The sequence below is a fragment of the Bison bison genome, unplaced genomic scaffold, assembly GCF_000754665.1.
Source record: "Bison bison bison isolate TAMUID 2011002044 unplaced genomic scaffold, Bison_UMD1.0 scf7180017864145, whole genome shotgun sequence".
Lineage (NCBI taxonomy): Eukaryota > Metazoa > Chordata > Mammalia > Artiodactyla > Bovidae > Bison > Bison bison.
Window position 1 is genome coordinate 7,990,857 of NW_011494717.1, and position 14,436 is coordinate 8,005,292.

General features: G+C 44.5%; 1 protein-coding gene across 1 annotated transcript in view; it reads right to left on the reverse strand.

The window, feature by feature from the left end:
• Positions 1–5,347: 5,347 nt before the first annotated feature.
• KIF3C (kinesin family member 3C) overlaps positions 5,348–14,436 on the reverse strand; it is a 36,474-nt gene continuing 27,385 nt past the window's right edge. Inside the window, exons 6-8 of the mRNA XM_010840584.1 lie at positions 8,406–8,514; positions 8,074–8,246; positions 5,348–7,836 (exon numbers count right to left, since the gene is read on the reverse strand). Coding sequence (XP_010838886.1) covers positions 7,740–7,836; positions 8,074–8,246; positions 8,406–8,514 — 379 coding nt within the window. The 3' untranslated portion in view covers positions 5,348–7,739. The remainder of the gene's footprint in view (positions 7,837–8,073; positions 8,247–8,405; positions 8,515–14,436) is intronic.

The window sequence follows — 14,436 nt, forward strand, 5'->3', positions numbered from 1 at the left end:
AGAAAACTCTTGAGATTCCCTTGGACTGCAAGGAGATCCAACCAGTCCATCCTAAAGGAGATCAGTCCTGGGTGTTCATTGGAAGGACTGGTGTTGAAGCTGAAACTCCAATACTTTGGCCACATGATGAGAAGAGCTGACTCATTTGAAAAGACCCTGATGCTGGGAAAGATTGCGGGCAGGAGGAGAAGGGGACCACAGAGAATGAGATGGTTGGATGGCATCACCAACACAATGGACATAGGTTTGGGCGGACTCCAGCAGTTGGTGATGGACAAGGAGGCCTGGCCTGCTGCGGTTCATGGGGTCTCAAAGAGTCGGACACGACTGAACGACTGAACTGAACTGAAAGGATGTATTAAAACATAGTGAGAACATTTGGGACTCCCTGGTGGTCCAGTGGGTAAGAATCTGCCTTCCAATACAAGGAATGCAGGTTTGACCCCTGATTAGGGAAACTAAGATCCCATATGCTTCAGGGCAACTAAGCTCACAGGCTGCAATAAAACCCTACACAGCTAAATAAAGAAAGAAATTTAAATATATATATAACAGGAACATTAATTTCAAAAGGACACAGAAGCCAGCTTGATGGCACTGCCATTGATCAAATCTGGGATAATCTGAGTGTCAAAACAACTCACAGTTAAAAAAAAAAAAAAAGAAACTCATAGTAATGATGGATTACAATTCTATGAATATCAAAAGAATCCATGAGTCCATACTGATATAAATAAGCAAAAACCAGATAAGGAGAAGAGAAAGCAAATTTCTAACACATTAATGTCAACTAATAAATATAGGAAAAATAATGGAATTTTAAGGCCACTGTTTGTCAACCATATAACAATAGTTCATTCAAGCAGGAAATTATCAATGGATATTAAAACCATGGGTGAAATTTAGAGCAGTGGAATGTTTACATAACTTCACAGTACCTCCTCACAAGATGCTTATTACTTACAAATGGATAAAGGGTGACTGCTTTACAGTAGAGAAGCCTGGCAGACACCACCTTAGTAAGTGATCAAACTGAACATTATCAGTACAGGACAAAGCAATGTCATCATGTTCCATCTGACAGGATACAATGAAAGGACCACAGCACCACTTCTGTGCATCACCTGACTCTAATCAAGGGAGATTTCAGACAAATCTGAATTGAGGGACAGTCTACAAATTGACTGGCCTGTAACATTAAAGAACGTTAAGGTAGGTGTAAAGATCAAGAAGACTAAAGAGACATGACAGTTAAATACAACACATGATCCTGGATTGGATCCTTTTGCTATAAAGGTCATTCTTGGGACAGCTGGCAAAATTCGAACAGGATCTCTGGGCTAAGAATATGCTGCTGCTGCTGCTGCTAAGTCGCTTCAGTCGTGTCCGACTCTGTGCAACCCCAGAGATGGCAGCCCACCAGGCTCCCCCGTCCCTGGGATTCTCCAGGCAACAACACTGGAGTGGGTTGCCATTTCCTTCTCCAATGCATGAAAGTGAAAAGTGAAAGTGAAGACACTCAGTTGTGTCCGACTGTTAGCAACCCCATGGACTGCAGCCTACCAAGCTCTTCCATCCATGGGATTTTCCGGGCAAGAGTACTGGAGTGGGTTGCCATTGCTAAGAGTATAGGGGAGTTCTTAGTGTGATTCTTACAACTTTTCTACAAGTTTTAAATTATTTTTTAAGAACACAAAAAAACATAGTGTGTCTAGAAAACAAGTCCTTATGCTCCCCAGGCCCAGTTTGCACACCATTCATGTGACTTTGGGGAAATTACTTTCCTTTTCTGGGTGTGCTGCTGCTGCTGCTAAGTCACTTCAGTCATGTCCAATTCTGTGCGACCCCATGGACGGCAGCCCACCAGGCTCCCCCGTCCCTGAGATTCTCCAGGCAAGAACACTGGAGAGGGTTGCCATTTCCTTCAATATTGCAAAAAGGGAGTTTTGGATATTAACAAATAATCACTTTAGTCTTCTAGCCCAAACAAGGTAGCAGCCCCTCACCACCTCACTCCACTGGTTTGGAAGAGGGGGCATGTGGTTGAGCACAGGGGCTCTGAAGTGCCCTCTATGTCCTTTGCCTTTACCACCCTCAAGGGCAGTTCTGGTGTTTATGCAGGCAGGTGGACTTGGTGCTTGAAGGGCAGCCCCATGCATGACTCAGAATCACAAATGGCTTCAGCCACCTTTCTCGGACTTGAGTGAGTTTTCACTGGAATCAGTTGGAGGTGCTTTTCTTACAAGCAGATCCCTGGCAAATCCCCCTAACACTGGCTTAAACCTCTGGGGGTTTGTCTGGCACCATTAGAAGTCTAGAAGTAGACAGACTCAAGCTGGTGCAGCAGCACAACCCTCTGTCCTCCCCCGCCACCCAAGGACTTGGTCTCATGGTCTCTCCACTCCATAAATCTTTACTTGTTATGCTTGTTGCCTCAAGGTTGCAATGTGGCTGCTGCTCCTTGAACAAGTCTGACACACTCTCATCTATGAAGTTTGCATTTGCTTTCTCTCTCCTGGAGTCCACTTCCTTGTGTCTTTCAAGACTCTATTCCAATGTCACCTTCTTAGTAAGTGACTAAGGGAATGGCTACAACCCACCATCACCACCTCCATTACCACTGCCATCAGTACCTACAGCTCCCCGTCTCCTTTCTCTGCTTTTTTGTGGTCATACATATCACCCGAACCTACAAGAGGTTTTTCTTGTTTATGTCTTTCTCCCCATCCTAGGTTAAGCACCATGAAGACAGGGGCTTCTGTCTGCCCTGTTCACTGATGTACACCAAGCACTTGGAACAGAACTTAGAATACAAGGGTCACAGGTGCTCAATAAATGTTTTTTTTTTTCAGTGAAGAATGTACTTCAGGAGGTGTGTTTGAATTCTAGGCAGGAAGAGGAAAACTGGGTGTTCAGGAAAAACAAAAACATTTCCAGAAATCTCTAGCTGACTTCCACTTACATCTCCTTGGCCAAAACCATGCCCTAGGGGTGTCATCGCTGCACAGAGTCTGAGAATATGAGTATTTTCAGTTAGATGCACTGCCCTCCTTGAACAAAATTATTGTGTAAGTAAAGAAGAAGGGAAGAATGGATATTGGAAAGGCAAACTGCAGTGTCCACCATATAGATCTATCCTAGAGGTAATAAGGCAGAATCTCTGAGGGTGGTAATTTTAGTGCAGGTTATAAGAAAAATAGACAGGAAAAAAAAGAAAAAGATGATCCCAGAGCAAATTTTTCTTAAGCCATTCTGTGTGATGGATACACTGGTTGTGAACATCTGTTTTGTTGACTGCCCGGAGCATACTCCACCCTGACTGCTACCCCCGCCAACATTTGTGAGGAATATGTTTCTACCATCATCACCCCATGTACGTGTGGTTACAGAACTAGGACTCTTGGAGGTCACATTCATATATCATGTTCCCATCTATCGGACCTAAACCACTGAATTGGAATCACATTCCCAGGAAGTTGGCACTGGGACTTCTAAGTCTCTCTGAATGATTAAGTCATGTAAACACAGCTGTTGGCAGATGTATTTCCTAAGTCCCGGACTGGAGCAGCTGAGATCATGCACCTCACACAGACAGAAGTGCAGTGAGATAGAGAGGGTCCTTGTGGGGTCTGAGCCCCTGGTACTGGGTTATTCCTGAGAACTAGTCCGTCCTTGCCCTTGGGGGTCCACAGCATGCTTCTGAGTGTCCTTATTTTGTTCAGGCCAGCTTAAGTGAATCTTTAGTTGTGGGGAAGAGTTCTAATTAACACACACTCAGCCTTAGGCAACTGAAAACAGAAAGAAGTGACTCTGTGGAGATCAGGTGCCCAGCCATGAAGGAAGAAGAGAAACCTGGCAGTTGCCTTATCAACAACAAAGCTGTCTCCAAGAGACTCCAGCCAAGGGTAAGCTTCTGCCCTCTGGCTGTTTCACTGGAATTCTGGAACCACCTAGCTCAGCCACTCAAGTGAGCCCACAGCTAATAGGAGGAATGAGTGGCTTTAAAACAGGATCTCAAGGATAAGGGTCTGGAGATTTGGTTTATTCCCACCACTCTTCCCTTTTGTCCCAGGCTTGCACTACTTGTAGAACATGTAGGGTGCCTATCAGTTCTGAGGTGCAGATGGGCTAATGAGATGAGGCACAGAATCAAAAATTACAGGCTTCACAGCCTCATCACTAAGCCCACATCTTTAGCCAAGTTAGTTAGTTTCCATATATCTCACCTGTAAACTAGGGACAATAACTCCTACCTGGGAGAACAATAGATGTATAAAGATTGGGCTTCCCAGGTGGTGGCACCAGTGGTAAAGAACCTGCCTGTCAATGCAGGAGACATAAGAGACGCTGATTCGATCCCTGGGTCAGCAAGATCCTTTGGAGGAGGTCATGGCAACCCGCTCCAGTATTCTTGCCTGGAGAATGCCTTGGACAGATGAGGCCGGCGGGCTACAGTCCATACCTCTTGGACAGAGGAGCCTGGGGGGATACAGTCCATAGGGTCACAGAGTCAGACACTACTGAAGCAACTTAGCATGATAGCAAATTATTGATAGCTAAAAATACCTGACAAATCCCTAAAGCAGCAGAGCCCTAGAACCCCCTTAGATCTCAGGGCTGGAGCCCAGTGCAAAGGAAGGAGGCCCCTGCAGGAAACCATCAGTGTCACCATTTTATTTTTGCTGTGCCATGGGGCCTGTGGGATCTTAGTTCCCTGGCCAGTGATCTAACCTGGGCCCCACCACTGGACTGCCAGGCAACTCCCTGGGCTTTACATTTTTTAGCAGCAACTACTTCTCATTTCCTATAAGACTGCCACACTACAGGGAGCCAGTAGATGAACTCAGAGGGAGGAAAAGAGGCCCTGGGAAGACAGGGTGAGGGAAAGCTAGTTTTTAATTATTTTAATTCAGTACCCACCATGTGCCAGGCATACGGGTGTGCTTTTCCCACATTATTGCCTGTTTTAATCTCTCTTGGCTGATAAACAGAGAAACAGAAGGGGCAGAGCTGTGAAATGATACTGACAGCTAATGTGGACAGCATCTAGGCAGTTCTGAAATCTGCTCATACTCGAAATGAACTGGGAGGGGACTGCTAGCCTAGAACACGAACAGCTGCTGCCATAACTCAGGCACAGGCTTCAGCCTAGAGCCCGACCCGTCCTTTTGGCCCCACTGCTCAGATGGAGCCCCTGTTATGAAGTAGCCAGTGTTCCCAGGTGCTGATCACTCCTGCTGGGCTCCAAATACTCTTGAACCCCTCTGGGAAAAAACCAAGGAAGAGAAAGAAGGGAGACCATAAAAAAGAAATGTAGAAAGAGTCAAGGAAGAGAAGGCAGGCAAGCAACTTTGTAACGATACTCATTCCTTTATTATCGACTGTGTTAATTTGAACAGGGCTGGGGCCTGCAGGCTGCTGGCAGCACTGAGCTGCAGGTGCATTTCAGCTTGACAGAGAGATCTCATCCTAAGCCAAGGAGACAGAGGGTAATGTTTTATATATATATTTATATATTACATATGTCCTGTATCGTCAACTGTATAGAGTGAAAAGAACGGGCCACTGCATTGTTAATCGCTGTCCTAAATAAAGACCATAGCAACAGACATGGAAATTTGGTCCTAATCAAGGCCCTTACTTTGTCAACCAAGTGTTGGATACATCAAAAGGAAAAGAAGAGAAAGAGACAGAGAGACTGAGATCCAGCCACCCCGGTGGCCCTGTTCCCAGCATATCTTACACGGAGTGTAAAGTGTCCCCTGTGGAGGTAAACGCACACACACACAAACACACGCACACACACACACACATACACAAAACTGCAGGCAGGAGCTCCTCCTCTGACCACACCTTGGGCCCAGCCCTCCGACTGGGGGTGGGGAAGTTGGGTACATTGTGCTATAAGACTGTGAGGGTCAAGTGAGCAGACAATGCAGAGTTGATGTGTCCAAGTGATGAACAAGGATAACATGTGAGGCTTCACCCACAAACAAGAAAGAGGTCAGTGGGAGAGGCTGCTCAACACAGGCCTGGAGGTCCCTCTGTGCCCAGGCCACCTGGAAAATTTCTACACGCCACTCCTGTCCTAGCCATAGCCAAATCTCTGATCTGAAACCCTTGTCTCAAACCATCTTCTGGGCTCTGATGAAAAATGTTGTTTCCCTGAAGGACAGGAGTCAGTGGAAAATGAATGGCCCAACCACCTGGTGTCATAGTTACAGCAGCAATGACAGCATCATTCAAGTAAACCAAACCACAGCTTGGTCCTCAGAGCAGAAATTGAGCTGTGTGCAAGAAGGGTTCATTTCCTGATGGAAAGAGAATAACCAGGTAGCCAATCCCCACCGCCACCTCCCACACACCAAATTTCAGGCAGCCCTGTCAGCTTCATGCCTTTCCCCAGTGACTAAACTCCTCATATTCTAGTAACTGGAGACTTCATATTAGGTCGTTTTGCAGTCCCAAACTATGTGTTTTCATTCATGACTACCTCTTCACTCTTCCACCAAAATATACACTTAAAAGGTAAGTCAATGAAAATTAATCTTTCTTTTTGGTAGAAATTTACCCGAGATACCCGGAGACATCTTGGGATGTCACAAAGGGAAGTGAGAGGATTTCCTTAGGGACCAATCTGCACAATGCTGAAGGGTCAGTCTTGTCAACAAAACAGTGCCCAACAAATGTGATTCAGGGACAGGGGCGATGGGCAGAGTTGGTGGGTTGTGCCTGGGTCTCCATCTCCTGTGCTCCATGAGCCGGGAGAAGCATCAAATTCCGGTACCTTTGTTTAGCCAGAGGGAGGACACTGATCCTCCTACTAGTAGTGGGGATACAGGCAGCTGCAGGGAATGATGAGGGCTGGAAGCAGCAGCATCTCAAAGATGGAGAGTTGGCCTGATTCCTTGTCGGCCAAAATGACTTCTCAGAGGGAACGGAAACAAATGGACGGTCCCTTGATGACTGTCCACACCGTCTCCATTACTGTTCCATGTCCCGGAGGTCCCCAGGAGGCAGCGACTGGTCGGTTCACAGTTCCCTTCCCCGAGTTGGGAAGGTGGGCAGGAGGCAGTTCGGGAAGCCATGAGTTCTTGCCAAAGCTGAAAAGCATGGGCTGTGCGGATGGAGTCACTGGAGTCCTTGATAAGGAGCCCGAGAAGCGGAAAGAGGCTGTTTGAAGCCTGGAAAGCGGAGAGGGGGGGCTCTCCCTCCGCTAGGAGCACACGCTCACCATAAGCAAGATGGATGTCTTCTGTCCTCAGCACACATCTTGTATTTCTCTAGTCCCAGAAAGCGCTCAGCAGCTGCTCATCAGCGGCACAGGACGAGATGGCAGATTCCGGGACAAGCCAGGTAGAAAAAAACACACACAGGCACCTGCGTCTTCCCTTCTGGGCACAACTGACCAGAAGGAGAATGAGGTCTGACTGGGGCAGCGGGGTGGGATCTAAAGTCAAGAGGAGGAGGTGGCTGGGCGGTGAGCACGGCAGGGTCAGGCGAGGGCTCCTTTCCCACACGAATTGAGTTCCACGAATAAATAACATTAATTAAATAAAGGAGGCTAAGAGCCGGCAGAGGCACGCCTGCCGGGGTCCCCCGCAACATACGCACACGCACATGCGCCCACACACGCACACGCACGCACGCACACCGAGCGGCAGCGAGATGAGCCAGGGTTGGCCACCCGTCCCTGGGGGTCTGGGCGGGGGGACGGGGGCAAGCCCGACGGAAGGTGGTCACTCGTGGTCGAGCACTGTCGTGGGGCGCAGAGCAGCAGAGGCGGCCAGCGAGGCGTGTGCGGTGGGAGGTGGAGGCCGCTGAGGACTCTGGCACCTGCAGGGGTGTGGATGAGGTTGGGGGGTTGGGGGTGCAGGAAACAGAAAAAGTAAGAACTTTTCTTTCCCTCATCCTGTCGCTGTAGGAACTCAGCCCCTGCAGCCCCAATTATCAGTCTCCCTTCACGCCCTTTGGGTACAACCACAACCCTCCTCAACATCCACCAGCTCCCACCTCACCAACTGTGGTTTCCACGCTAAGTCCATTGCCCACTCTGACCATGATGGTACTGACCAGGATCTGGACTTCCGGACTTTAGACGTGGAAGGTCTTTCCAGAAAGCTGTCCAACCGCATGAGCCTCTCCATGTGTAGTGCACGGGGGTCTTGGTCTTGGTCATGAGAGAATTCCATCTCAAAGACTGCTGGCGGAGACACATCCAACTCCAGAAACATGATGTTCTCAGCCTGCGGTGGGAATATGAGGCCAAAGGTGAGCACTGGTCCTGATGGCCAGCATCTTCTGGGCATTCGGGGAGATAATGGGAGTAGCAAGGGTGATGAGGCAGGTAGAGGAAGCAGCAGTTGCAAGCATCCACCCACCCTTTCTATTTCCCAGCTTCTTACCCTGTACCTGGGGTGGGACCCCATTGCCATGGCAACCCGAGCATACTGGCTGATCGGCCTCTTGTAGCCCACCGCAGAAGTTGGCCGCTTCTTCATTTGGCTGCTATTGCTGTAGGGAAAAGGCTATATTTTAAATCAATTTCCTCTGAACACAAAGGGAGAGTGATATGAAGGCTTACATATCATTCAGGTAGTCAGGAGGCCGCACAGACTGCGAGTTCTGGAATTTGCTTCTCTTTGCTCTAAAACAATCTGACAACTCAAAAGAGTAATAACACAAGAAGACATTTCTTCACTCTTGTTGCTTCCATTTTTTCCCACAGTGAAAAGGTCTGACTGAAGACTGGAATGAAGAAAGGCAATCCAATCTTATTTTAGCTGTCAGACTCACAGACTGACTTCACATACTACACAAAACCATTAATTAGTGGTTCTGCTTTTCATTTTTTTTCATAGGTTTTAACACAATAAAATGATTAGAAACTTAGGCTTGAAATGCAAGAGTTCCAAAATAGCCAAAACAATCTTGAAAAAGAACAAAGGGAGAAGATTCTCATTTTTCCAGTTTCAAAACTTATTGGTGGTGGTTTAGTCGCTAAGTTGTGTCCCTCTTTTGCAACCCCATGGACTGTAGCCTTCCAGGCTCCTCTGTCCATGGGATTCTCCAGACAAGAATACTGGAGTGAGCTGTCATTTCCTTCTCCAGGGGATCTTCCTGACCCAGGGATTGAACCCGGGTCTCCTGCATTGCAGGCAGATTCTTTACCAACTGAGCTATAAGGGAAGCCCCTCAAAACTTATTACAACATTGTAATTTAACTATACATTAATAAAAAAATTAAAAATTACAAAGTTACAGTAATGAAGGCTGTATGATACTGGCATAAGGAAAGACATAAGGATCAATGGAACAGAATTAAGAATCTAGAAATAAACCCTTATATTTATTACAAGCAACTGATTCTCTATAAGGGTACCAAGACTATTCAATGGGGCATGAACAGTCTCTTCAGCAAATGGCACAGGTACAGTTGGATAGCCACACACAAAAAAATGAAGTTGGATTCTTCCCTTGTACCATATACAAAAAACTAACTTAAAAATTAATCATAGACGTCAATGTAAGTGTTAAACCTATAAGACTCTTAGGTAAAACAAAGGAGTAAATCTTCATGACCTTATAAAATGGGAGAAATTATCTGCAAATCATCCATGTGATATATGAGTTGTATTTAGAATCTATAAATAACTCTTATAAATCAACAATAAAAACACAAATAATCCAGTTTAAAACTGGACAAAGGATATGGATAGCCATTCCTCCAAAGAAAATATATAATGGCCAATAAGCACATGAAAAGATGCTCAACACTATTAGTTATTATGAAAATACAAATCAAACCCACAGTCAGATACCACTTCATGATATCTCATTAGCTACTAGGATAACTATAATCCTGAAGACAGATAATAACACATGTTGGTGAAAATACAGAGAAATTGGACCCTCCAGGCATTGTTGGTGGGAATATAAAATGATGCAGCCTCTTTGCAAACAGCATAGCGGTTCTTCAAAAAGTTAAACATAGAGTTACCATATGACCTGGTACTTCCATTACTAGAGGTACATAGTCAAGAAAACTGAAAACATATGCTCTACAAAAACTTGTACATGAATGTTCAAAGAATAATTATTCATAATAGCCAAAAAGTAGAAATAACCCAACTGACTATTCATTTATGAAAAATAAACAAAATGTGGAATATCATAGAATGGAATATTATTCAGCAACAAAAAGGAATGAAGGACTGATGCATGCTACAATGTGGAAGAACCTTGAAAACATTTTGCTAAGTGAAAGACAGTAGATATAAAAGACCACATGTTGTAATATTCCATTTATATGAACTATCTGGAATAGGCAAGTCCATAGAGACAGAAAGTGGATAGACTAGTGGTTTTCTAGGGATGGGGACACTAGGGAGCTAATGGGTTTGAGGTTTCTTTTTGGAGTGATGAAAATGTTCTGGAATTAGACAGTGGCGTTATTACATAACTGTGAATATACTAAAATCCACTGAAGAACATACTTTAAAATGGTGAACTTTATATATGGTTTATATCTCAATAAAGCTATTACTTATAAAACAAACAAAACTCAGGCTCGGCTTTTAAAACATGCATATTCTTTGACCCAAATTCCCATTCCTAGGAATTTCCCTAAGGAAATAATCAGAGAATGGGTCAAAAATTTGGGATGTTTGCTGCAATATTATTTACAAGTGCAAACAATTAGAAACAAACTAAATGTGCACCAGGATGGACAAGTTAAATTATTATTCAGTCACGTGAAGGAATATTATGCAGTCATATTGTTTTTGGCTTTATGTAGCCATGAAAAGATTTCTACAACATATTAAGTAAAAAAGCAAATAAAAAAATGAAATTTGTTTTGATTTTAAAGAAGTGTGTACACATATGTGGATGCTTAGAAAGAAGTTTGGATATTCAATGAAATGTTAATAGTAATTGTCTTTGGATGGCTTTACAATCTTTAAAATGTATAAGTTTATATCTAATAAGTTATTTCAAATACTCAGAAAAGCACAGAAAATAATATATATCTGTTTACCTACCATCCAGTTTTGCTAAATCTTAACATTTTGTTATACTTAACATCAAATCTTTTTTGAGAAGTAAAATGTAGGCACAGTTTTTAAGACTTTCCTTCTCCAGAATTAATCCCTGTCTTGAATTTGGTGATTATTAATGTCAGGCATGTTTTTATATTTACTTATATATGTATATATTCATAAACAACATACATAGTATTGTATGCCTATTTCTAAATTTTGTACTGTATAGTACAGATACATTTTTTGTGTGCCCAAACATGTCTTTTATATTTATCCATACTGCTCTAGATTAGATGATTACAATTTAACTATATTGATTATCTTAAGGTTTCAATATAGCATTTTATGTTTTTTATATATTCCCTTATTGATGGACATCTAGGTCAATTCCTTTTTCTCTCTCCCTTTCTATTTAACACAGTGCTGTTGTAAAGATTTCTGCATGTACAGGTATCTTTAAGTATATATTCAACAGTTTCTTTGGGGTATATACCCAGGAAGGGCATGGTTCCAACGTGCATCTCCAGTTTTACTAGATATTGCCTAAGTGGCTACATACTGACAAGAACGTTCCCATTGCTGTATATTCTGGCCAACTCATACTATGTTAGACTTTTTACTCTCAGCAACCTAATGAGTGTGAGGTATTTGATTATTCAAAACAAATACAAATAGGAAAGAAAACAAGACAGTTATTTCCACTAAAAAATTAACAGGGTTTATAGTCAGGCAGATCCAAGTTTGAATGTTGGCTCTACCCCCTAGGCTTTGTTACCTTGGGAAGCAGCTTATTATCTCTGAGCTTCAGATATCTCATCACCATCCTACAGAACTGCTGAGATTAACAAGACAAGCACATAGCACAATACACGGCAAGGGCTCACTACGTGGCAGCTGTGATGATTATTTATTCTCAGCTCCATTTGCTAATTTCAAACAGGGATACGAACGAGCAACGCAAAAAGCCAAAAGGCAGACAGAAGAGAAGAAACAGGCTGAGTAACTCAGAGATAGGACATTCTGTCCTTGACTAGGAGAACAAACCGTGCAGGCCCTGGCAGAACAATGCCAGCTTTCTGCACAGCAATAGTGAAGAACCATAGTCTCAGGTTTTATCTACAAGAATGCTGGACTCCACTTGGGGTTCCCATCAACCCCTCTTCACAGATGAAAAGGAAGGAAGGAGGAGGCTGTAGAAGCCCCAGCTTGCTCTGCTGCTGCGGACCCTCTGAGAGGTGGGGAGGTGGCTTTTGGCGGAGAGGAGCAGGAAAATCAGTAAAATAATAGCTTATCATTTATAAGGTGCATCTCATTCAAACTTTACAACAACCTCCTGAGGTTCAGATGGGACAGACAAGGAGACTGAGGCTCAGAAAAGTGAAATGCCTTGTGCGCCCAAAGTCATACAACTAGAAAGAGACTGGGAACGGAACCTTCCCAAATGCTCCTTTTAGGACACCACTCTGTCTTTCAGGAGTGCACACACAGCTGTCTGGGCCTCGGCGTGCCTCGAAGGCTGCAGGCTCTGGGAGCGGGACAAGTGAACAGGGCTGGACGAGCAGAGCCGTGGATCAGTGTGAATTGGCAGCCTGACCCAATAAAGATGCCAGGGCTATTCTGGGCGGCAGGAGGGAAGAAGGGGGTGGGGGAGGGGAGTCTGTAATTGGGACACCAAACTTCCCATCTCCTCTCTCTCTGCCCCAGGCCTACTTTCCATGATTGATCCCTCTGTAGTAAGCAGGTTGTGGCTGACAGCCCAGAATGGAGGCCTGGCTCTGGAGTATCCACCCCTCCCGAAAGAAAGCCACAGCAGTTATCCTGTGCTTAGTAGATCCTCAGAGTTCTCTTAGGACCCTCTCTCCACATAGCTTCTATCACAAGATTATATATATTCTCCCCTTAATATTAAAAATATCAGTCCCATCTCAGAGGCTGATCCCAATCTCATTGCCAGCTGTCTGCTCACCATACCTTTCTTCTGTTCTGAAAACCAGCAGTCAACATCACAGGGTATGTTTTCTCCTTGCACATCCATCCTTTACAAGCACCCACCACAGCAAATCTGACTTTTCTCCATGATCGATCAGGTACCCCCTTCCCTGTAGGTCAGCTGTCCACCTTGCAGCGTCCCTTAGCACATCTAAACTACCCGTGCCCCCTTCCCACGGCCCCTCTGCATGGCTCACCGCCTGCCTGGGAAGGCAAAAACTTCTTTTTTCAGATTCTTTTTCAGTTTTCACAGGCCTGGGAACAAATCTAGGGACTCAACCAGAGAATGTTCTGACTGAGGTAAACTTTGCCTCTGTAACAAAACCAGCTTAACCTTCTATCCTTATTCTGTTTAGAGCAAGGAATGCTCTCTCTAAACTTGGAGGCAGCCTGATTTAAAAATCAAAATCTAAAACAAAAGCAACAAATCAAACTGCCCTTCTATGGCACTTGTAAGAGATGGTGACAAACTGGTTTCTCTGGAGTCCCCAAATCATCATGTTGGCCTCCTGGTATGACAGCAACCATTTATGGACCATCTCCTCTGTGCGAGGTAGTGGCCTAGAACAGCCCCCCACCTCCCCAACACACACAGACACACGTGCATTATTTCATTTCAATCTTGACAGTCCTGCAGGGATTTTTGTTTCATCATCCTGACTTTGGAGGTGAAGAAACTTGAGTTCAGAGAAGTTAAGAAACCTTCTCAAGGCAGAGCAGGGACCAGAATTCCGAATGTTCTACATCCCAAATCCAGTCTCTTTCTACTGCACCATGACACTCTGAAAAGAATCTAGAGCGGCCAGGAATGCAAACAGCAAAGGGCTAAAGTTACAAATAGAATTTTTGAACTGCAAACCATGGGCTATAGACACTGCCAAGTATACAACCCTTAGAAGACAGTTGTGTATAAATGCAATTAAAAACAAAGTCCATTATGAGAAGCCAAACATAAAAAGTTCTACTTGTAAAACTGTGATGGTTGAAGGTGGCTGCCAAGATTTTCTTTTCAAAGTAACCAAAATAATTTTCTTTTCAAAATACCCAAAATTATTTGCGATTGTGGAACAGACCTCACCTGAAGTTATTGTATATCAGCGAGAGACAGTGGAGAAAAAAGAAAAAGGGACAGACTTCCAAAATAAGTCGATATGACTGTGTTTCAAGAGCTCCCCAACAATACCTCCTTGTTTTAGAAAGAAGCGCAGGGAAGAGTGTGGGGGTAGATGCCTGCAGCTAGAGGAGGAGAGGAAAGGTTTTTTCCAGCAAAAGCTTTCTAGAGGGACAGCGTGACTTTAGGTAATTTCTTTGCAACAATGCTTTTGTCCTCTCATTTTGAGCAGCCTTCAGTGTCTCATCCCCAGAACGCCACAGGCCAAAGTGAAGCGGACTGCTCCACAGGTGA